The 22,530-nt window shown below is 41.1% G+C and overlaps 4 protein-coding genes across 13 annotated transcripts in view; 2 read left to right on the top strand and 2 right to left on the bottom strand.

Moving 5' to 3' along the window:
- gnpat2 (glyceronephosphate O-acyltransferase 2) lies at positions 1-8,292 on the top strand. The gene is made up of 16 exons (XM_044376864.1): positions 1-237; positions 1,089-1,289; positions 1,375-1,551; positions 1,803-1,932; positions 2,042-2,169; positions 2,251-2,326; positions 2,537-2,688; positions 2,953-3,083; positions 4,173-4,414; positions 4,955-5,212; positions 5,290-5,369; positions 5,545-5,691; positions 6,911-7,007; positions 7,109-7,202; positions 7,321-7,382; positions 7,507-8,292. Exons 1-16 carry the CDS (start codon positions 226-228, stop codon positions 7,557-7,559), a joined length of 2,040 nt encoding a protein of 679 aa, XP_044232799.1. The 5' UTR covers positions 1-225; the 3' UTR covers positions 7,560-8,292.
- A 74-nt stretch (positions 8,293-8,366) lies between these two features.
- LOC122999712 lies at positions 8,367-11,010 on the bottom strand. Of its 3 annotated transcripts, XM_044376872.1 has the most exons (4): positions 10,928-10,988; positions 10,249-10,296; positions 9,848-9,928; positions 8,367-9,032 (listed from the first exon to the last, which is right to left on the bottom strand). In XM_044376872.1, the coding sequence occupies exons 1-4, from the start codon at positions 10,932-10,934 to the stop codon at positions 8,515-8,517; spliced, it is 654 nt and encodes a 217-aa protein (XP_044232807.1). In that variant the 5' UTR covers positions 10,935-10,988; the 3' UTR covers positions 8,367-8,514. The 3 variants fall into 3 exon arrangements, with proteins under 3 accessions (XP_044232807.1, XP_044232808.1, XP_044232806.1); XM_044376873.1 differs by lacking the exon at positions 10,249-10,296 and having other exon boundaries at positions 10,928-11,010; XM_044376871.1 differs by lacking the exon at positions 10,928-10,988 and having other exon boundaries at positions 10,249-10,455.
- A 37-nt stretch (positions 11,011-11,047) lies between these two features.
- fam228a (family with sequence similarity 228 member A) lies at positions 11,048-14,382 on the top strand. Of its 5 annotated transcripts, none has more exons than XM_044376869.1 (10): positions 11,048-11,109; positions 11,259-11,292; positions 11,507-11,589; positions 12,605-12,787; positions 12,863-12,940; positions 13,051-13,245; positions 13,475-13,555; positions 13,658-13,745; positions 13,964-14,135; positions 14,230-14,382. In XM_044376869.1, exons 3-10 carry the CDS (start codon positions 11,509-11,511, stop codon positions 14,312-14,314), a joined length of 963 nt encoding a protein of 320 aa, XP_044232804.1. In that variant the 5' UTR covers positions 11,048-11,109; positions 11,259-11,292; positions 11,507-11,508; the 3' UTR covers positions 14,315-14,382. The 5 variants fall into 5 exon arrangements, with proteins under 5 accessions (XP_044232804.1, XP_044232802.1, XP_044232803.1 ...); XM_044376868.1 differs by having other exon boundaries at positions 11,091-11,182; positions 11,283-11,292; XM_044376866.1 differs by having other exon boundaries at positions 11,091-11,182.
- Positions 14,383-14,666: 284 nt separating this feature from the next.
- The window catches only part of LOC122999707 (intersectin-2-like), a 35,224-nt gene continuing 27,360 nt past the window's right edge, over positions 14,667-22,530 (bottom strand). For all 4 annotated transcript variants that reach the window (XM_044376860.1, XM_044376863.1, XM_044376862.1 and 1 more), the window contains 11 exons: positions 19,942-20,063; positions 19,714-19,820; positions 19,186-19,369; positions 18,939-19,037; positions 18,570-18,737; positions 18,114-18,326; positions 17,817-17,938; positions 17,652-17,734; positions 16,443-16,526; positions 16,111-16,284; positions 14,667-15,467 (listed from right to left, as the gene is read on the bottom strand). In XM_044376860.1, the coding sequence (XP_044232795.1) occupies positions 15,316-15,467; positions 16,111-16,284; positions 16,443-16,526; positions 17,652-17,734; positions 17,817-17,938; positions 18,114-18,326; positions 18,570-18,737; positions 18,939-19,037; positions 19,186-19,369; positions 19,714-19,820; positions 19,942-20,063 (1,508 nt within the window). In that variant the 3' untranslated portion in view covers positions 14,667-15,315. The remainder of the gene's footprint in view (positions 15,468-16,110; positions 16,285-16,442; positions 16,527-17,651; positions 17,735-17,816; positions 17,939-18,113; positions 18,327-18,569; positions 18,738-18,938; positions 19,038-19,185; positions 19,370-19,713; positions 19,821-19,941; positions 20,064-22,530) is intronic.

Genomic DNA, 22,530 nt, shown 5'->3' with positions numbered 1-22,530 from the left:
GTTCCTGGTATTTCATAAACTCGTGCTGAATAGTGTTATTGAAGAACAATTCAGTTCTGCATATTACAATATGCGGGAGGAGTCTCCAAAATCCAGCGCCACCATTGGCCTGAGTTCCGTGGAGCTGCACTACGCAGGGAGTATCGCAGCAGGCTCTCATGTACCGAAAACGAAAGCTGAGAAAGGGACAGACACCTAAGAGTTTTGTGTATGTTCCGGTAAATAATGACGAATACGGTAAGACACCAGCAAACACCTTTTGATATTAGTGGTTTTTTTTTTCCAACCGACACACTTCTTGCATCCTTTCAGTCCGGTTTTCTTTGTGATTCTTGTGCACAGTGTGAGCTCATACGTTATTTAAAAGTTAACAGTGACTATAAATGATTAAGTACATGACATCGAGAGTCGAGAGTGACTGAACAGGTTACATTTGTTGCGTTTTCTGTGGTTGTCAGGTTGCGGTTATTATTTAGCCGTAAAAAGTCCACATTGTCCATGAGGCCTTTAAGCTGCTGAAACTTTGACCTACTTAACATATTCATTGATGTTGCTTCATACCAGCCAGCATTAGCTGCTACAGCACAGACTGCAGATAGGGGAGTCAGTGTTGTTTCTCTTCATTATTGGATGAAAACCATCACAGCCCGAAACTGTTTGACAGTGTAGTTTTTCTACATTATATTTTTTTGTTTTGTAGCTCTGCTAAAAGAATTTTTCATCCTTAAATTAAAGTTTTTCTTCTTTTTACTGTAAAATCTTTATGAAAATGTAGAGATTAAAATACAAGTTATACAACTGTATTTGAAATGTGGTCTTCTTAGGACAGATATTAATTAAATAACATGAATGTTTTTTGTTAATAAACTAGTTTATGTTCTGTATTGCCGGATTGCTACAGCAGCTGGTAATTCCCCCAAATAAGTTCTCCTTTCTCTTTATTTCCTCTCACATAGTCACACCTAGGACATCAGCCATGTTTCTGATCTATCTACCGATTTTTCTATTCTATCTTGCCATGCTTTTGTTCTTTTTTAATGTCAAACATAACATTCAGCCTTCAACATAAACACGACTGTGTCCTCCAGTATAGGGAGTCAGGCAGAGCAGGCCTGGAAGATGACAAGGAGTTTGTGGATATATTGGAGGAGAGGAGGCACAGCAGTGATCTTGGCCATGCCTTCAGGACTTTCAGCCCCCACCCGTACAAAGGAGCGACCCCCTGCTCCTCGGGCGACCTCAACAAAGCCGTGCTGGACTCCCAGTATTTAAACTACGTGACCAAGCAGGTGGGATTGTGTGATTTGAAAAGATGCTCATTAACAGGGAAGTTTCACTCTGTAGCTTCAGTCTTCTTGGTGCATCCCTCCTCAGATCGCCATGGAGACGGGGTCATCGGTGGAGGCGGTGAAAGAAGAGGCTCGTGTGATTATGGAGGAGATGTCTCAAAACCTGCAGCTGGGTTTTATCAGGCTGATGGGCTACACGCTCAGCAAGGTGTTCAAGAGAGTCTTCAGCAGCATCTTTGTCAACATGGAAGGACTCAACGCGGTCAGAACTGACTACTAATCAATACTTTCAGTACTGTCAGCTACAGTACTAGCTAAAATTTACTGCTCCTAACTAGTTGTTGACCTGTTTTTTCATACACTCTAGATCGTAAAGGCTCAGATCACCCAAATCACAAAAAACTTGCTCAAGAAAAATTGCTTCTTAGAAAGAATACTTTTCCCAAACTGCTGCTGATAAAGTAATTTCTCATTTTTTTCCTGAAACTTCTTTCATGTCTCTGTCCATTGCAGCTCCAACAAGCCATCCAAGACAGTCCTGTGATCCTGATGCCCAATCACAGGAGCTATGTGGACTTCTTGGTTATCTCCTACATCCTGTTCACCTATGACATCCCAGTACCGGTCATCGCTGCAGGAATTCGCAAGTATCTATTTAGGTTCAAAGAACAGAAAACTACTACAAGATCTCAATTGTTGTTTCAGCTACAGGCTCTCACTTCTGTTTTTCTCTCTCCTCCTTCATTGTAAAGCTCTTGCAGGGATGAAGATGGTCGGGGAGATACTGCGCCGCTCTGGAGCTTTCTTTATCCGACGTGCCATTGGCTCTGACAAACTGTACTGGGCAGTGTTGTCAGAATATGTCAAAACCATTGTCAGGGTGAGACACAATGAGCTGGTAGTATACAGTATATGACTGTCTGTAAAGGGCACTTCCAACAGTTTACTGTGTTTTCTGTAGAGAGGGTTTGCTCCTGTGGAGTTTTACGTCGAAGGCTTCCGGAGTCGCACGCTGAAGTCTCTGACGCCCAAGTTAGGTGAGTGTATGCATGTTGACACTTTGCTAGTGTGCATCCCAGAGTGGGAAATTGTCTCTTTGTCAGATATCTGTTCATTTTGGGGAATTGTGGTCTTTGCTGCTTGAGGCTCGTTTTTGTTTAGTGGTAAAATTCAAACATGGCTACAGTACTTTCAGTTTGTTTCATTTAAGCCTCTGTGTGTGTTTGTGTGTCTGCGTGTATCTGCAGGTATGATGCACATGGTGCTGGAGCCCTACTTTAAAGGTGAGGTGTATGACATCTCATTAGTGCCCATTAGTATCAGCTATGACCGAGTGCTGGAGGAATCCCTGCTCGCCCAGGAGTTATTGGGAGTCCCTAAACCCAAAGAAAGCACCATGGTATGTCCCAGTCACATCACTGACGTCATAATCAACTCATTCTAACATGAAGCATGCTGCAGTGTGTCAGCTACAAACCCAACAGTATAAGATAGAGTGGTGTCAGAAAAAATATATGCAGTTCAAGATGGTTCAACAGCTTTCAGCATCCACTGAAATCTATCCATCACAACCTCATTAGTACTGGTCAGATGGGGTCATGCATTAATAAAGTTGATCATTTCCTGCTCATGATTCACTTGTAACCTTGCTCTTTCTCTGCAGGGTTTGCTGAAGGCTAGCAGAGTTCTGCAGGAAAATTATGGCAGCTTGCATGTGAACTTTGGCCGTCCTTTGTCGGTCAGACAGCTGTGTCAGGGGAAAATAGACCGCTGCCAATACAACCTCATACCCAGGTAGATAATTTCATTATATATTTCAAAACTGTAGAGGGTAATACTGCATATAGAGTAGGGATTTCTGGAGCATGGCATGGAGAAGGAAAGAACTCTTCACAATTCACTTCACACTTTTAGGGTGTTTGGATTAGATTGTTTCATAATAATTGGACAAAATCTCACAAGAATCAAACAAAAAATGTAACTGAAAATGAATAAGAGTAATTTGACACCAAAACATGACCTCAAAGGCAAAACTTGCCAGATTTAATTACAATATTCTCCACTTTTCTTTCACTAATGAGGATTTCTCTTTTGCTGTCACATTTTTCAGTTTCACTGCTTAATTTTTCAGTTTTGTACCCCTGACCCGTCCCTCCAAAAGTAATTGAGCAATAGGGATACAGCTATAAAATACCTACACAAGAAATTTGTGTCACAATTGAAAAATTCAGCTGCAAAGCTGTAAAAAGTGACCACAGAAGAGAAATCAGTGACAAAAGTGGGGAATATTGTAATCAGATGTGGCACTCTTGTGCAGTTTTATTGCATGTTTTGCCTTAGAGGTAATTTTTTGGTTTCAAATTATTTTTATTCACTTTCAATGATTTTTTTGTTTGATTCTTGGAATATTTCATTCACTTGTTATGTAACAAATCTAATCTCATAGTAGTATAAAGAACAACTTTATTATGAGCCTTCATCGGGGTCCACATACCACGTACTACAAAAAACATTTTCATAAATGGGATACTCACTCATCATTTTCATTTTGCATACAGTAGATATTATACTTGCTTCTTTTCCTGTCTTGAACACAGGTTTTTGAATTTTAGAGATTATGGTGTAGCTGTTTAAATAGTATAAATCCTGTATACAGTGTATGAATATTTGGAAAAGTGTAAAGCTAAGATTTAAACACACTGCCTTCAATTTGATTCGCAGTAATGTGACAGATTATTAGAAGTATTAGTAGTAGTCACAAAAAGCTATTGCTTCAAACTCATTTTCATGAAATGTTGATTTCTTACACGAAACAGGAAGAAATCTCTGTGTCGCATCCACCTCCACCCTTCCCCTCCTCCTTTACTGTATATCCGTTCACAGGGATCTTCCTCAGATGCCCACTCCAGAGGCCCAGTCCTGTGTGAACTGGCTGGTTCATCTGATGGTGCGAATCCAAGAGGAGGGCTCTCTCACCAGCCCCTGGTCCCTCATGGCCTGCCTGTTGCTCCAGACGCCTATCGCAGTCCTAACAGAAACCGGTCTGCTGTGGCAACAGCACACAGAGAAAACCCTCTGGCTCAAGAAGCTGGCGCTAACCTTCGGGGCTCGCCTGAACTGGCCTGGTGGGTTTTTATACCTTTACTACATGTATTATCTTTTTTTACTTCAATTAAATTTAGTACAAAGGTAACTGCATCAAGCTTGAGCACATGATTTGGATATTCTGTACTAAAGCTTACTTTCACATCCCTTTTTTGACCAGTAGGTGGCATTTGCATGTTGCGTTACAAGTGAAACAGATAAAGTTAATGCAGGAAAGTAACTGAGTGGCTGAATCTGACACCGTCTCACTTCAGGACACTAAATACAAACCGGTTTGTAGTAGATCAGACAGATTAGATGAATGTGAGTTGGCACAAGCATTCACATTCACTTAGGAGATCTTCAGTGGATTAATGCACTTTAAGCAACTTATCCTAAGAAGACCCCACTGAACTGTCTCACTTTTCAGCTCTTGTGTATGTATGCACATACAGACACACAAACACACACAAATTCATACTGTAGAAGCCACTCTGAGGCTGATGTGGCCCTCTTAGACTCAAAAATACTATTATACAACTCGGATTTTGTCTGACGCTCATGTATTCCTCACGCTGCAGGACAAGTACCCGACTCAGACGTGATGTCATCCACCGTGGCTCTTCACCGCTCCGCCGTTCTGCACAAAGCGGGGCGTGTCTACCTGGTTCAGGAGGAAGAGCCTGCAAGGCAGCATCCAATCAGCCCAGAGGAGGGCGTAGTCAGGACGGCGGCGGCGGTGCTGATGCTGGTCTCCTACAGGAATCAGACACTGCACGTGTTTGTTCGCCCTGCCCTGCTCGCGATCGCCATACACGTCACAAAGAGCATACAGAGAGGTGAGTGTTACATGCAATATATTTCTGAACCGATACATAACGCTATAAACTGAAGTGTGTTTCCATTCTGTTTGCAGATGAGCTCTTTAGCTTCTTCTGCTTCCTACAGGATGTCTTCTCCAATGAGTTCATCTTCATCCCTGGCAAGTCATCTCAGGTAAAGGTCTCTTCATCTCACCATCTCAGAACAAAGGTCGTGATTCTTGCCCCGTTAGACTGTGAGATCAGCAAACTGCCTACTTGAGAATGTAAAGTTGGTTAATCTGAATTGTGATTAAGCTGTGACATCTTGTTGTTGATACTGTGTCAATGTCTGTTTCTCCATCTATCAGGACTTTGAGGAGGCATGTTCCCTCCTGAAGAAATGTGGAGCGCTCCACTTCAGTCAACAGGAAGTGACAGTGTCGGAAGCAGAGGCAGGCCTGGAGGTGTTGTCCTTCCTGCGGGCACTTCTACAACCCTTCATAGACTCTTATCAGGTCTTTTGATCATAATAGCACATTACTGTATGCACTTAGATGAGTTTGTGTTTTTTTTGGTGGGAAGAGGGCGCAGTGAAGAACATTTTATATCAGCAGGTTCAGTCAGCATCACTGAGCCCTGATTTCTCTTAATAAACTTTTTGGTTTGATTTGGTGCTTCATTTGAATACAATTCCTGTCATTGATCACGTTCAGCACCTGGAATTTGGGTAGTTAAAATCAAATCAATCCACAAAACAAAAACAATTCGTTTTATCAATTTAGTTTCTAAGCAGATGCTAATTTATACAGCAATTTCCTTGAAAGAACTGCTCTGTTTAATTAAAACTTTCAGAAAAAAAAAAATTAAGGCCAGAACCCAATGAAAATCTTTTATAAAGTCCTGACTACGGTTCTGGTTACAGTAACACTTGATCACACTAGATTTTTCCCTCCCTGTTCTCCTTTAAAGCTGGTGATTGTAATGTTAGTGTTAATACAGTATTAATACAGTATATTGTAAATACACTCACCGAGCACTTTATTAGGAACACCTGTACATCTAATGTCAGTAGTAAATAATAATAATAAAAAGGTGATCATTCTACTTTCTGTTTATTATTGAGGTCGTAGTTGATGGCGGTATATTGGCGTGCATTATATTGAAAATCTTTTCTAGTATTTTGTCTACCCCATTAACATAACATAATATGAGGGGGGCAAAATATTAGGAACTTTTCAATATGACGCACTCCAGCACACCACAACTCACTACAACCTCAATAATAAACATAAAGTAGAATTATCAACAAAAACTGAAAATGTATCAGCTTCGTGAAAGTAGAGTTTATGGTAGAGCTGCTGTATTGGATTGCATCAGATTGCACAGGTGTTCCTAATAAAGCGCTCAGTGCGTAGACTCATCTGTACGGTGGAGGTTTCAATGTAATTAGAGGCATTCCTCTGCTACTGAAAGATGCTGTTACACCTGTTCTGGCTGACAATGCCATGAGACATGGCATGATGCTGGGAATCATATAAATCTCATTTGCATATATCAAGTTTTGAAATGATTTAAACACAAAGCTGGCTTCAACACACCTTCCCACAAATCTGCCATTATTGCTTTAGTTCAAACATTCATCCTTGACACAATAGAGTGACAGCGTGTGGAAAACAGTAGTAAAAATATAAGGTTTATGTTCTTCGGCTTGATCAGATGTGTTTTTATGTCCAGGTGATGTTCAGGTACCTCTATGAAGAAGTACATGTGATCTCTGAGAAAGACTTCCTATCTGCTGTGCGGAGCCTGGCTACAAAGCTCATCCTTTCAGGTAAAACAGGAAAGTGTAAGAAATGACCTTTTGACCTCATCTCCCCCTGTTGAACTCTTACCAGCGAATCAGAGCTGCATTATCATCTCTACATGTTGCAGGTGAGCTTCACACCTACGAAGCCCTCTCATCTGATACGCAAAAGAACGTTATGTCAGCTCTGCGGAGACTGGAGGCTGTGACAAAGTTGAGGACGTGAGTAATGAGATCAGCCCCTGCAAATCTGTTTGGTTTTAAGCTCATTTTCTTTGGTGGTTGAGAAGCTGTCTGTATTTCCGATGCCAAAATTATACATGCAAGTATCTCTTTATAGGTCTGAGCAGAATGAATACAGTGTTGACAAAGCAGCTGTCAGAAGGATCGGAGACATACTCTGTAAGTCTGTTTACCTCAAATTGGACTTATTTTTTGATAAAGATATGATGCAGATGAAAACTTTGCCTTTCTTCCATTAAAAACTCTTTCTTTGACTTAAATACCCTTCCCTCTCTCACTGTAGCTGGGAAAATCCCTCCCCAGATGCTCCAGACTACACCTGACGCAAGACTTTAGTCTCTGCTGGAACCGATCCATCTTCAGTATCAGCCCGCAGTCCGGTTTAGCCCTACTTGACCCTTCCTCCTCTCCGTCCTCTTCCTCCTGTACCTCTATGCAGTCTTCAGTAGAATCGCTGCACTGTCACTCTGCACTCTGAGCCCTCAGACAAAATACTTCATCCTGGATGCCAACCTGGCTGTTTTCCACTCTTTGAACACCCACTACCTCCCACTCCCGGTGTTCTTGCTTTCATCTCTTACAGATCTGACAGACAGGGACAAGATAAAGTTAAAAGATGGTGAACTGATACTGATATTGTTGTATTGCTGATCTAGTTTGATGGTTGTAATCAGTTGATGAAGGAAGACGCTACTTAGATCAAAACAGCACACAAGTGATGCCTGTGTGTTGAGAAAGTGAATTATAACTATTTTAATCATTAATACTGTGTTAATGTATTTTGAACATTATGTCCTAGATTTGTTGTCGATTGACAAGACTGGAATGGCTAATTTAGTAAAAGATTTCTGGTATAGAAAGTGCAATTAAATGGTAAACACTGAATTATGACACTTGATTGTATGGACATTAATATATAAATGTTTACAATATAGATATATGTAAAGATCTGAATCATGTAACAATGTGAAATACCATAACCCATTAGAGATGTGAGGTTTCAGTTGTTTGAGACATTTATTTTAACTTCTTTACATCTCAATAAATGTAAAACAAATGTAACAAAATGCACCATAGATTCTTAATCTTTTTTTCTCACTTAAATATAATCTTTTCTCTTATTCTGTTTCATACTTTCAACAACAGTGAGTGAAAACAGAAGGTCAAAGTTCAACCTCCTTTCATCTGGCATTCATCACTCAACACTTTGCCTGCAGCTGTAACCCTCAGCAGTTAAAAGAAGGCCTCTTATGTGCCAATTACCCAGCATACTGTTTTACATGGACAGAGATTATCTATACACAGGTGGCACGTCAACCTTGATGCGTAAAGCGCTGACAGGGTCTTGACAAAACACCGAGATGTATTCCAACACTTTTGAATTTAGCTTTTTCTCGCTCTCTTTGGCTCTGACTCGCTCTTTGTCCCATCTCTCCTTCTCGCCGTTCATTTGGGAGAACAGGTTGATCTGGATGGTGCGTAGCGTGGCTGCCAGGACGTAAAAGCCTCCCTGCAGCATGTGGCAGAAGGCGGCGCCCACGCTGAGCGCTGCGCCCATCAGGTTGGGCACCGTCTCGCACACCACACACATGCCCTCCAGGAAGTGCAGCGTGCCTTTCCTGGCCAGGGGCTGGCCTTGGTGGTGGTAGCCGTGGGGAGATGGGGTTTGCTGGGCATTGTTGATCAGGTACCTCGCGCAGTCGGCGAAGTGAGTGGCGGCTCGGCGCAGCGGGAGCAGGGCCAGGTACAGGTGACAAGCAGCTTTGGTCAGAGCATGGAAGAGCAGCCGCAGCTCAAGCACGGCGTTGCCTGGAGATAAGAGGGTAACGTGGTCAGCTAAAGTCTAATTTAACACTGTGGCTAATGTCAGCAACCATTACAAACAGCGTCTGCCACTGGATTAAAGTGTTCATCAGCCATGTGGGCGGCTGCGATCAACTGGGCACGCAATGCGCGTCTTTACGCGCGCCCCTCAGCACGGGACCCATCATTTGATAAAATGACTAATATCACACATCCTTTCGTCTGCAATAGAGGCTAAAAACTTGGATTACCTCCTGTTGCAGTTTCACATGGTGTCTTGAAACAATAATACACAGGGGCCACTAGAGTAATTAGTCCCAAAACAAAACCGAATAAGCTTTTGAAGACATTGGAATTGTCTCGCCACAGTAACATGTTTAAATAAAACCCACAGATTAAATTAGGCCTTCTTAGTTAATTAGTAAAATGTACTCTGCACTAAATATCTCCTGAAAGTTTTAGTGGGTGACATGGTCTGCTGCACCTGCGGCAGCGTTTATTCTCAATTTGTGCGTAAAATTCATTCAAAGGCCATAATTTCCTGACCTAAGTGTGTCATGCATCCGACATCTCCCAAATCAGTTCTCGGCAACGCTGAAAGGAAAAACAATTCATGTTTTAGTTACCCTTCAAGATACCATTACTGTAAAGTGATGTACAATTTGAGATTATACAAATCCTTTAAAGCGCACATGATTCGAGGAATAGGTTTTATTTTTAGACTGTCGATTTGTGAAAGCTGTTTCCACCCTAAAAATAGTAAACTTGTGCCACACGGTTTCTTGAACGCTTCCAAATCTCTGCTAACCATTTTCTCTTACCGTCTATAAAGCAGAAAATCCAGAGCAGGGCAATACTTGCTGCCAACGAAGTCCACCAATCCATGTAGCCTCCCCCCTGTCCTGGACCCGAAAGGAAGAAAACAGAGAAAATCCCAAATTATGATCTGGCCAAGCCCTGCCCTGCCTTTACGCAGTTAATACCTAAACATTAAGTAGTCGCATTCTCCGCAGGTGTCGGGAGTGTTGCAGCCTCTGCGGAACACCTTGAAAGTGCACCTCAGGTGTCAATAGGCGCATTAAGAGCAACAGGCTACGAGTCTTTAACCTACTGCACCTCATAGTGTCTCACCGCTAGATACAACTCCTCAGACATGCACCTTTGTTGTTTCCACTGTGCAAAAAAGACACATTTACCCCATCAAACATACCGTATTTCTCACCTATATCATGTTGCAATTTTTCATCCTGTCTTCCGCTTTGCTTCTGGTCTGTTGGAGACATGATTTACTAGATGCCATTCAAGACTTCCTTAAAGAAAGCTATTATTTCTATGCTCTAAGGAGAGGATACCTCACTTCCAACTTCTCAGCCTGTACAAATATAACCTAGTATGGGTTTATAGCCTACTACCTGTTTGTGTAGACACACGTGAGTACCAGACAAGGTGTCACCTTGCCAAAAATAGATAGACTAGTGGACCTTTTTGGCTTATGGCTCCATAAATAAAGCAACGTCTACCTGGAACCCCTCCTCACACATTGCATTGTCTACCAACTAAATGGAAGAGGACATAACTTTTAGAGGCTTTAGGAGATAAAATCCAGTATTTCACAATAAATAAAGCAAAGATTTTTTGGAAAATTTGAAAAAAAACCCAACATTTTGTGTGTCAGAAGTGGGGTTTTTTTCTGTTGTCCTCTCCTGCCCAATCATCTCGCGACCCCTCAGATTAATCCAGCGACCCTTTGTGGGGATGCCGACCCCCCAGGTTGGGAAACACTGGACTAGTTACTATTGAGAATAAACATAAAAGGGGGAAGTAATTGGAAAATTCAGGATCTCTATGCTATATCTCTGTGCACTTTATAACACTTATTGTAGGCCTATTTTCTACTTTACCGTGCATGTCCGAGAAAATAAGTCCATATTTTGCAGTTTAAGTGTCAAATGACAACTTTTTTATAAAGACTGTATGTTACTGCTGCAGCCCCTGCCTCGCGGTAAAGCGTCGCGTGCGTCCTGAGAAGTCTTGGCTCACTCGTGTGCCGGTGTCATGGCAACGGAAAACCTCTAGACGGCAGGTAGGGCACCTGGGGACAGTTCGCTCTCTCTTTCTATCAGCAAAACTGAAGCGAGACTTAAGGAAAGCGGAAAGTAAGCAGCAGCCACACGCTTTTAAATGTGAAAAGTTTTTATGTGATGAACTTCTGACATTTTGGCTTCTTTCTAGTCATTATTTTCTTCTGTCCTCAAGTCAACAAAAGGTAAGAAAGCATTACATTGCCATGGTGACACCGGCTGGTAAATGCAAAATTGAAGTGCGCTTAATTTCATGCAGCACTGCTCTAATACAGTTTGTAGTGATACCATATTTCGCCTGTAGCACTGTGGAGACTGTGGCTAATAAGTTACATAGATTTACTGACTACTATCATTTCATCTCTGATGACTCAAAGATATTTTTCTCTCATGATTTAGGGATGAGCCCCATGAAGAGAAACACTGCCAGTGGTGTGATCACCTTCCACACACCTTTTCATGTCAGCTTGTTGAAATCACAGGTAATAAAGACGTGCAACTGGACAAAAGTAGCGAAAAAAGTATTCACACATACACCACTGATTGTTTCACACACTAAAAGCAACCTTTTAAATGGATTACACCTGCTTTTTATGCAAACACATATCCGCTTTTTTCCAGTATGCTTCACATTCAAAAAGATAAATTGACTGCTATCATATGAGATCAATATGCTCAACATCATGTAAGTGTTTACTACTGGGATTTTTTTAAGGAAAGAGAACTTTTCCTTCACTTTCCCTGTTGTTACTGTAAAGGTTAAGATGTAGCTGTAACATGTTTAGGACATTACTCACTTTCTCTGCGTTGCTCCCCTTCACAGCAAGAGTGAAACTGTGAACTCTTGCCAACTAATAATTTATCACAGTTTTAATGTCAGGGAGGCTGTACTATATGTACCCTGGCCTGCCTGGATAGTTTGGCAGAGGGGGGTACAATGCCTGTCTGCGTCTCCTCTGTCTGTACAGCGTCATATCTGAATGTGTAATGCTGAAATCTCAGGATCTTAGCAGGGATGGATGAAAAGGTTTCAGATTACTATCTGACAGATAAAGTAGCCACTGTTATCCTCTCATAAATGAGGACAAAAGACAAAGAAGTCTGGTGTTGGGTCAGGTGCTGCATATTATTTCACACAAACAAGATGAAAATGACACTGAGGAGAGGAAGCTGCAGTCTTTGTACTGATGATAAAGCTGCTAAATCATGTAAAAAAAATCCCTATAGCGCACTTACACGTCCTACCATATGTGTTCATGTAACAGCGAGAAGGAACTCAGGTTTCCAGGTAGTGACATGATCTGTCACTGCCCCTTTGTGCTGGCCTCTGTTGCCGTCTGTACACCTGTGTGGTCTGTCTGGGAACTCTAGCTGGGATTTAAAAGTCCACTTGGGGCTCTGCAATTTAGTTTTTTCATGCACAGATCAACAAAGACACTGTACACTGCAGACTGTACCTAAAGCATGTTTATTAATGACATACAAATAATTTTTCAGGAGTGCATGACAGATTTGAAAGACATCTCAGAGAGCAGGAAGAGCCTGTCTCAGCCGAGTGTGAGGATGAGGAGCACCAGCAGATGTGTAAGAGTGGGGAGAAGGGATGAGACCTCACCCTCTGGGCCTCAGCAGGGTCCTAAACAGGACAGGCTCTCTTACACCTCCCTCAGACGACTGCAGGTACTGCACACCACCACATATCAGCACCGAGAAAAAGGTGAATTTTCTTACTGCAATTTTCTTATTATCATACAGGCAAAAATGGAGGCTGAAAATCAACAGAAAAGAGACATAATCCAACCTTTAGTGGACACAGAAAATGGTTTTGTGAAGGTAAGATTTTCAGAAAAAGTCATATCCCCTAATATATGTGTCTTAAGTCTTAAGTAATAGGGATTTTTAGTCTGTAATGCCCATGTTGGTTGAAATGTGTCTTCATGGAGGAGCTGGAGAGTTTCCTGAGCCAGCGTGATGTAGCAGAGCTGAGGAGGAGGGAGCTGCTGCACAAGCGCTGGACTGAGCGTGTGTGGATGCCCCTCCAGAGGAGAGTGGAGCAACGTGTGTCCAGCTGCACCCCCGAGGAGACCAAGCGGCGGCAGACCTTATACAGTCACTACCTCCATCACTGCAACTCCAAGGTAAAACCTGTGTAGACCTGCTTTGGAGTGCAGTAAATGAACCTCATGTCGCTGCTAGAAACTGCTTTTACACTGATGTAGAGTGTGATGTGTTTTTTTTTAAAATTGTGCATCAGACTTCACACAAAACTTTCTGTTGTGCTTTGGGCATGACTACAAAACAGACAAACCTCACACAAGAGCAGTGAATTTAACTCACTCTAATCACTGTAATGTCTCTCATCTGCAGGGTTTTGTGTTTCTAGATACTGGTGATCTAAGGGAGTACAATCCTTTTCTTCTCAACGTCAAAAACAAACACCACTTCAAGGTGATTTCTTTTAGACTTATATATTCCACTTAAGATATTTGGTACATAAAAGTATTCCAAATGTGTCTTTTACTGACAAGTTATTCATCACTCTGTTCAAAGCTCAATACAGTTGAGTTAAAGGACTCATTGTACCTTCAATTACATGAAAGACTGAAGGAAAAGAGAACAGCCAGTTCTTGTGAAGCAGGTATTTGTCTATTTTCCTTTATTTATTTAAATTTAAGGTCTTCTCATTTGTAATGTTTCGCTTTAAATTGTAGCTGATATTTTGGCAGCAACATTTTCTCTTATATTTGGGGAATTAAGCTTATGAAGCTTTCTGAAAGAGAAACTTTGATGTCAGGCTCTACGCAAATCCTTAATGGTCGTTTTTCAAGTTATTAACCAATTTCTCTTCTGACTTAGGATATAAATATACAAGCAGTCAAGTAGAGAAGCTACCTCAGAGTGATCGACCCCTTACCGAGTCTGTGACACCTCCGGCCAACACACTATCACAAGCCTCATCTTATTATCTAGTCTCTGCATCGAGACAAACTCCAGTGCAGGACGAGACTGACGGAAGGAAGTCTGGCAGGTACAAATATACACCAGCTGAACAACGAAGGGCCACAGAAATGAGCTAATCAGTCTAGATAAAAATTAAAGTCTTGCAAATGTGTCTCATTTAGACTGGATACGATACCACGCCACATAATTGCAACTACCGCACCAGATGGAAGGTGCCATCAGAGCGGCTGCTGGTTCTCCAGATGAGGGCGTTTGGCAACAACCACGGGCAACGTCAGTCTTCATCTACCAATAAATTCCACATATGACCAGAATTCTTCCCGCTAATCCTTTTCATTATCCTCCTCCCACACACACACATCATCTTCTACCATTCAAAGCTAAGTAGCTGGTGATAAACAAGCATAAACCACAAAGCAAATGATATAATGAACTCACATAAACATGAATGATTTAATGTCAGCAGTCTCAGTAGTGAATCTTTATGGTTTTTTATTGCTTTTCTAGTGTCTAAACTTGAAACAGTGTTATTCTGTAACACTCCAGGAAAGCAGGCATATGTTGAGTGAATAGTGAAAAATTAAGCCACAACATAAAGTTTACCGTATGTACATTTTATTCCAGCCATTTCCAAGATTTAACAACATGAAGCCCCATGGTTACACCGTAGGGTCGACTCTTGTACAGTAGTGTGCAGCAGCTGAAATCTATAGTCATGTTTGTCAGTCCAAACAATGTCTGTATGTCAGTGTGTAACAAGATCACAGGCTGTATTCCTCCACTGACAAATTTGTACATAAGATATTAAAAATATTACGTATTTTAATCATTTAGGAAAACTAATTGACTATATTTCAAGGCATTTTGTCTGATTGCATTTCCAAGTGGTGAACATGAGCATATTGGCAATTCATATTTTAGCTGGTGTGTTGGGAGCGAGAACACCCTTTTCAACATTAAATTACTACTTTTGAGGACATTGCTTTTTGTCATTCTACATTTTTGGCAGGATCTCCTTCCCTTTGTGTTTGAGGTCGCCTCAATGAGTCTGAATGGCTCATGGAAGAACAAGGCAGTGAGGGTAAAATCAACAGTTTTTCACGGCATCACTTGCACTGGTATAAATAGGCACTTTTGGATGTGTGTGCTTGTGTTTGCTTGTATTTAAGTAAATACAAAAATGTCTTCTCTTCATTACTATAAAGTGACTGTGTGTGCCCGAGGGAGCGCTTGGCTGTGTGTTTTCCTCATTTGGTTGGCTCATAAAGCTGAAGGTCTAGTTTCACCCAAACTTCTCCGGTAGGGACTTCATGCAGCAGTAGACGACGGTTTGCAGCACCTTTGCTCTCCATCTCCTTCTTTATAGTTGCCACGGGGACTTCAGTGCGACCAAGGAAATCTAAGCAGACAGAAAACAGTAATTTAGAAAAACTTCTAATATTAAAAAGAGTGCTGCTGAGACAAAGTTTAGACCTTCAAGGGTCTTTACATCTTGGTAGAGTCCAAACGATACTGGATTTTTGAGGCTTGATACTGATATCTGAGAGTTAAAAAACTCAGTTTTATCAGCCAAACAACAACATTTAAAATGAAAAACTTTAACTTAAAACAAAAGATTTCATAATAATTCCTTTTAATTTGGTTATTAAAGAATGGCTATTCAGATATTTACAGAGTGGGACATTTTACAGCACTCTCTGGTGGACAAAATATGTAAAAGCAACACTTCTTTGGTATTCCTGTGTGGCAATTTGTTGTTATTTTTTAGCTGACAAATATGCAGATACAGATATCTATGAAAAACTAGCATTGGCCAATAATACTGACTTGGGCTGATGTATCCATTGGCTCTACATTTAAGTGTTCTGCACTCCTACCCTTCAAACTGACAGGCAGCGCTTGCCTTTAGGCCTCAGCAAAGTCAAATCAAAGGTACAGCAGCACAAACAATAATGGAAAGATAAATGTCTTTTTTTTTCAATTTCCATTGTTTGTGTAAGTATGTCTGTATTGTGTGTGTATGTTTCTCTCCATCCACTGACCATCTGGTGAGAACTGGTCTTTCTCGAACACAGTGATACACAGGACGTCCTGGTAGAGGTCTTTGATAAAGAACTGGCAGTTGAAGTTCCACTTGGGGTTCAGAGTGTCGCTGATCGGTCGGGAAGTGTAACACTGAGCCCCCATCGTCAGCTCACAGTACGGATTACTCTTACCTGGAGAGAAATTATGTCAGTTTTTACATTAACAAAACATTACTTATGTCCATGAGTATTTTTCTTTTGAAGAAATATATCAATGAAGAGTGAATTATCAATAGATATGGATAGACGCAGGGCAACAGGGACATCTGTATTCTGTCTCAGGGCCTCACCATTGGGTTTACAGGCTTTGAGCTCCTGGGCTTCAGTGACTGTAACCAACAGTCTGCCGATACCACTAGACTTCAGAGAACGTGCTAAAAGAAACACAGAGCCATTAGATGCAACCCACAACACATCATTACACATTTTACCAGCTGAAACAACAGCATTATATCACCGCATACAGTGTATCCTTGTTGTGTACTTGTGTATTCATCTTTTCCCTGCGTATACACGTTATGAGTAAGAGACTGTAAAAAAATTATGACAAGGGGAGAGGAGGTCAAAAAAGGGGGAGGATTATGTATTTTTTATACTTTTGGTTGAACGGAAGGTAGTCTGACTTTTTTGGGAAGGTCTTTTATTTTTTAATCATTCCAAATTCATAATTTAGCCTTCAATTGCAAGATTAAAAAAAAAACTAGCAAAAACAAATAAAAAAGAAACAAAAAGGAACAAGTCCTAAATGACAGTTTTGGTGTGAGCAGCTGGTCATAAAGGTATGCTTTGACATAAGAACAACAATCCTCTCAGTGTCTAATTGTGTGTTTAAGTATATAATTTTTCCCATCACAGTTGACTGTGTTCCCTCCTACACTGTAGTCTGCATCATAGAAGTTTTAAAAAAGCTTAACTTGTCATATATAGTTGGCTTATAATATAATTCTAGTTTGGCCTATATTGCATCTCTTTAGTCTAAAGTAGAAGGTGGCTGGAATATTAATAATCTTTTTACAGAATGTTTGCCATAAATTTGGAAATTGCTAATTCCACTTCTAATGTGTGATTTGACTGCTATAGTGAAAATTATTATTAAATTAATGTGGTAAACATTAACATACTGGGAATATTGTACACATTTTTTAAGTGAAAGGGAGTGTCGAAAAATTAATATCGACAATATTAATAACGCAGGGAGGGTCAGACTTTTTTAAAAAGTGAAATATAAGATTCAACCCCCTAACCACCTCAATAATTTTTATACAGTCCCTAATCAGTCAGATAATAGCTGTGTGTATAATTAGTTGTCAATAAAATAAAGGCATTAAATCATTCTACTGTATATAATTAAGTTTGTGTGTGTAAGTGTACAACATGTTAATTTGTCTCTGTATATGTCTCAACAATTTCACTGCAAATCACACACACACACACACACATAAACACACACACACCACACACAGAAGTAAATAGGTTCTCTCAGCAGTGACTGCATTTACCTTGGTAAGCCTTCTCTCTCTTTTTCTTCTCAGTCTCTATGAAATGTTCAGACGCTGCTTTGATTTTCTGGACCCACGCCGTCCTACAGTAACAACACCGTAAACATATGAATACTATACACAGTAAGATTACATCATCGGTAAGTTTTGTACAGGTATGCCTACCTCTCATTCAAGGTCTCAGTTCTGAGTGTGTAGACACGATCGATGTGTGAGACATGGAAGAGTGGTTCATCACTGGATGGGTCGGGTGGCATCTTCACCAAAACCTCATTCAGAAACAGCGGCTGTTGGAAGAAGATGAAGTGATGAAAGACGTGTGGACGGATGCCCAGCGAAGGATAACGATTAGAGATGCTGTTCACAAGATGAAACATTGTTTTCTTTGCCACAAGATAACTGGATCAACACCATTCATGTTATATTATTTTGTCTAAGAGAAAAGTTGAACCTCTCGCTTACTGTTTTGTACATCTTCAACTGGATGTTGGTCTTGGGGCTGAATAGCTTGTCTGGTCCTGAGGAGGAGAAAGATTTGGCGCTGTGTGTGAGGAGAAGGAAATCATTGAAGAGGAAAGCCCACAGCTCCCTGCTGCTTTTGGTTTTGTACAGCCGACCGCTGTGGAGCAGCTTGCGAGGCCCGAGGCAATTAGTCAGCGAGTTGAAGACCAAGTGCTGATAGAGAAGGGGAGAGAAAGTAAGAAATAACTGAAGAGAGATATAAGGAAGGAAAGAACACTGTGAAGTCCTGCGCAGTAAGTAATTTAATGAAATATGCTCCCTGGCTTTGCTATGAGTGCATTTGTTTTGTTATCTGCAACCAGCAGAATCTAACATATCAACATTAACAGACTAACATCACTACAATTACAACATTGCACTACTAAATGGAAAAATGTGCATTGATTTGTGTCTCACCTCTATAGGTCCCTCACACTGGACGTGACTCTGTATCCACTCAAGCCGATCTGAGTTCTCCTTCTCTCTGACCCCTTCGTTGACCTGAGAGCACAGCTCCTCGGCTCGCTCCAGGGCTTCTCTAAGTGGGCCGTGGTCTGCATGGCTGTCTGGTGTGTGCTCCAGGATCTGAAAGAAACAAAAAGGAGTGAGATAGAGAGAGACGTGGAATCACAAAGTGGATGTGAGAAAAAAAAAAGTGCATGGGTGGGGGATATTTTAATTAATGAGTTTTTAAAAAAAAAAATCACTGAAGACTTGTGGAATTAAAGGAGACACTTTAGCTCTGTACTTCTTTGATGTGTGTGTGCTTAATCTTCTTCCACATACATTTTTTATGAGCAGGGGGTAGCGTGTGATTCTCTGCATTGGCTTGAGGAGGAAGCTGGATAGCGGCATTCCTTTACAGCGGTAGTTAGTGGCTATCTTCTGCTCAAGGGGAAAGAAAGAGGCAAGACAGATTTATTTAATCTCACAGAACCCTAGTTAGTTTGTTTACATTCATAAAAACAGTATCTACTGATGCACAGAAAGGATTCGCAAATGGTTTGCACCAAACTCATCCGCCACTCAGTACCTTGAGGAAGTCTTTAAAGTCGGGCTGGTTGTGGGTTTTGCTCTGCAGCAGGGCGGCGGCGTTGAGCTGGCAGGAGCAGAAGCGGATGTAGGGCTGCATGTGTGCGAGCTCTGAGGCCAACAGGTCCCCTATCAGCTGGACTGGCATGTTCTCTCCCCCTGTCTTTTTACGGACACGCAGAGCCCTGGGACACAGAGATGATGATGATGATGAAAAACACTCAACAGAGTACACAATTTTTGCTGTGCTAAACTAGGCGGAAAACTCAACTGGATGGAATAATTGAAACAGAACTTCTACAAGCCTGCAGCTTGTAGAATCCTGTGTAAGTGGGTTTGTAGACATCGACCAAATCTCTCTTGTTGCTCTGATTTCCAGGTTGGCAGGTCGATTGTTTGTGTTTTTATATGCAATAAGTGTGCAGTTCCTCTCTTATTAAATAAGGGCAAGAAACTTCAATTTTAGTTTCTCAGGAAGCAGGATAGATCTTAACACACACACCAGGATGTTAATAAAAGTGGCACCTACTTGAGCAGTTTGGTGTTACACATAATCAGCTCCCTCCAGTTCACAAAGATCATGCTCATCTCAGTTTCTGTTAGGCGGCCTGACTCAGACATGGGCTTGTGGAAGACCTGAGAGGCATAAACATACAAAGACACAGAGAGAGCAAGAACTATTTTTTTTAAAAAGGATGGTTCAATAAAATGCTGACAGTTTGTGAATATGCCTTTGTGAGTGTATGTGTGTCTGTACCTCTAGCACCAACTCCAGGTCCTCCACATAGGTCTCCTCCGTCTGGATGAGCTCATGGATGTAACCCTGTCTCTTCCTCTCCTGAGGGGTCATGGTGTCCAGTGTCATCAGGTCAGCACACCCTATAGCGCACATGCACATGCAAACACACACATGCAAGCATGCGTGTGCAACAAACACTTTCCTGTCAATCATTCGTGTGGCGGTGTCTGAGAAAATACGGCAATCAGCCTTGTCAAAAACACTACACACGTCACCATGTTAAAATCTCCCTTTATTCTCAGTTCTATGATATTTTATTTACATTTAATGCACAGACAAGAGTGAGGCACGTTGTAGTTGCAGTACATGAACTAAAGGAACATACCAGGCTGATGCTAAAACATTGCTACTAAGGAAATTAAAGAAAAAAGAAGCACCTGTCATGGCGGAGCGCTCGCTCCGAATGATTGCATAGGTGTGAATGAGTAAAGTAGCTAATGCTTGAGTGAAAGGGCAGTGGAAGACTCAGTTGGTAGTTCAAGTCTGTGACGCTAATGTCAGCAGTGCGGTGTCGTTTTCTCTGAATGTACTCTTGACAGACGGTATGCTAATATGGTCTGCGTGTTTTTGCTGGTGATATCACAGTTCAGTAAAGGACGGGTCTCAACTTGGAAGCATTAATAAATGGAAAAGTGCATAATAAGTTGAATAATAAAATCACAATCAGTTTTAATCAAAGCGATGCGTTAGCAAGCAGCAATCAAGGTTACTGGTGATTAAGCAACAGTGAGTCTTCACATTGGTCCATTTTTAGCAAGGTTTAATGTTTTTAGTGCAAGAATGAGTGACCCTGTTAAAAAAAACTTATCATACTAATTCATAGCCTTAATTTAGAAAACTAAATAACTTCAGTCTGATGCCATTTTACATATTATTTTCATTATATTGTGTAATCAAACTCTTATGATCCATATTTTCTAGTTATCTTTAACAAAACTAAACACTCCATGCTATTGTATCAGAGGAACAAAAGCCTCTAAAAGTCATGTCTAGCTGCCTCTTTCTCGCTCCCTTTGTTAATTAGTTAAAGAAAACATCAAGGGAAACACAGTAGAGGAGAGAGCGAGGGGGTAAGGGTGAGAAATAAATGCCTTAAAGATAAAAAAAAAAGATTAAAGATTTTTTAAAAAAGGAGCGAAATAAGGGATCAAAAACACCACAGTCCTAAACAAGTGAGGCGGAAAGCGCAGAGCTGGGCTGTTCTTGCTGGCGGCTGGGCTTCCTGTTGCGACAGGGCAATTGGCTCAGAAAGAAGGGGTGAGGAAGAAGAGGGGCAAGAGGAAGAAGAGGAGGAGGAGGAAGAGAGAGGAAAGCCAGCATTACTGTCCTACAGAGGAAACAAAAAAAAGAGATGAAGTGGAGGAGCGGGAGGGGGGAGGTGAGTGAGATGAAGGAGAGACGGAGAGACAGCAGACATTAATATAGTTTTAATATTAATGCTGGACTCTTACATGCAGGTGCATTAATAATGTATTTCTGGAAATGTAAATGTTACTAATCATATCAGCTGGAGCATGATGGTAATTTTTACATTTAATTTCTCTGATGAAGAGCAGCCCTTGTGTCTACCGGGGTGTGTATGAGTCAGGACGTGTTGATTGGAATTAAAATTTCATCGTGTTTGGTGTCTACGGCTTCGACGAGTTCATCCTAATTACATGTCTGGTGTGTTCACTCTTGTTAACAGATATCCGCTGCTGTGGGGAGACCGTGCGAGCCGTGAATACTGATTTAAACACATACCTCCTGTTAAAAAAATGGGTCTTTTTTCATTTTCAGATCAGCTATGAGTGAGCAGTGAGTATACACATGTAGAATCACACCCATCCCAACAGTGCAGTGATTAGCGCACGGTATTGACAAGTGCATCGTACCCTCCACTGAAAGTTAAGATTTAATCTCCAGAAATGAGAATGATTAGGTTATAGTTGTTTCATTTTGTTATGTGACCCAGTGATTTGTTGGCAAGACTTGTTTAAAAGGAAAAGAGCAACATTTTGGGAAACCACTGTCTGTCTGTTAAATATGAAGCTACAGCTAGGAGACGGTTAGCTTAGCTTAGCACAAAGACTGAAAGCAGGGGGAGATAGTTAGCCTGTCTCTGCTCAAAGGTAACAAAATCTTCCAACCAGCACTTTCAAAGGTCTCGAAAAGACCAGATTCAAGGAAGTCACTGCACCTGGACAAGAAATAGTCCAGCACAAAACCTCCTGTAAAACCACAAGCTGTTGTTACATTTCCCTTTTTTGTGGTACGAATTAAACAAACAAGATTAACATGTTCATTAGTGAGCTTTAGAGGTAGATTTTGTTACTTTTGGACAGAGCAAAAGTAGCTGTTTCCCACTATTTCCAGTCTCTATGCTAAGCTAAGCTAAGCGTCTGCTTGCTCTAGCTTCATATTTAACGCATACTTACTGTATAAGAGTGGTATCGATCTTCTCATTTAACTTTCGGCAAAAAAAAAAAAAAAATTGCATAACCGTATTTCCCAAAATGTCTAACTATTCCTTTAAATGATTTTCAAGTGTTGGTGCAGTCATTTCAT

This window comes from Thunnus albacares, chromosome 16, assembly GCF_914725855.1.
Source record: "Thunnus albacares chromosome 16, fThuAlb1.1, whole genome shotgun sequence".
In the NCBI taxonomy this organism is placed as follows: domain Eukaryota; kingdom Metazoa; phylum Chordata; class Actinopteri; order Scombriformes; family Scombridae; genus Thunnus; species Thunnus albacares.
The sequence above is the reverse complement of the archived record's forward strand: the minus strand, read 5'-3'. Positions and strand labels throughout refer to the sequence as shown.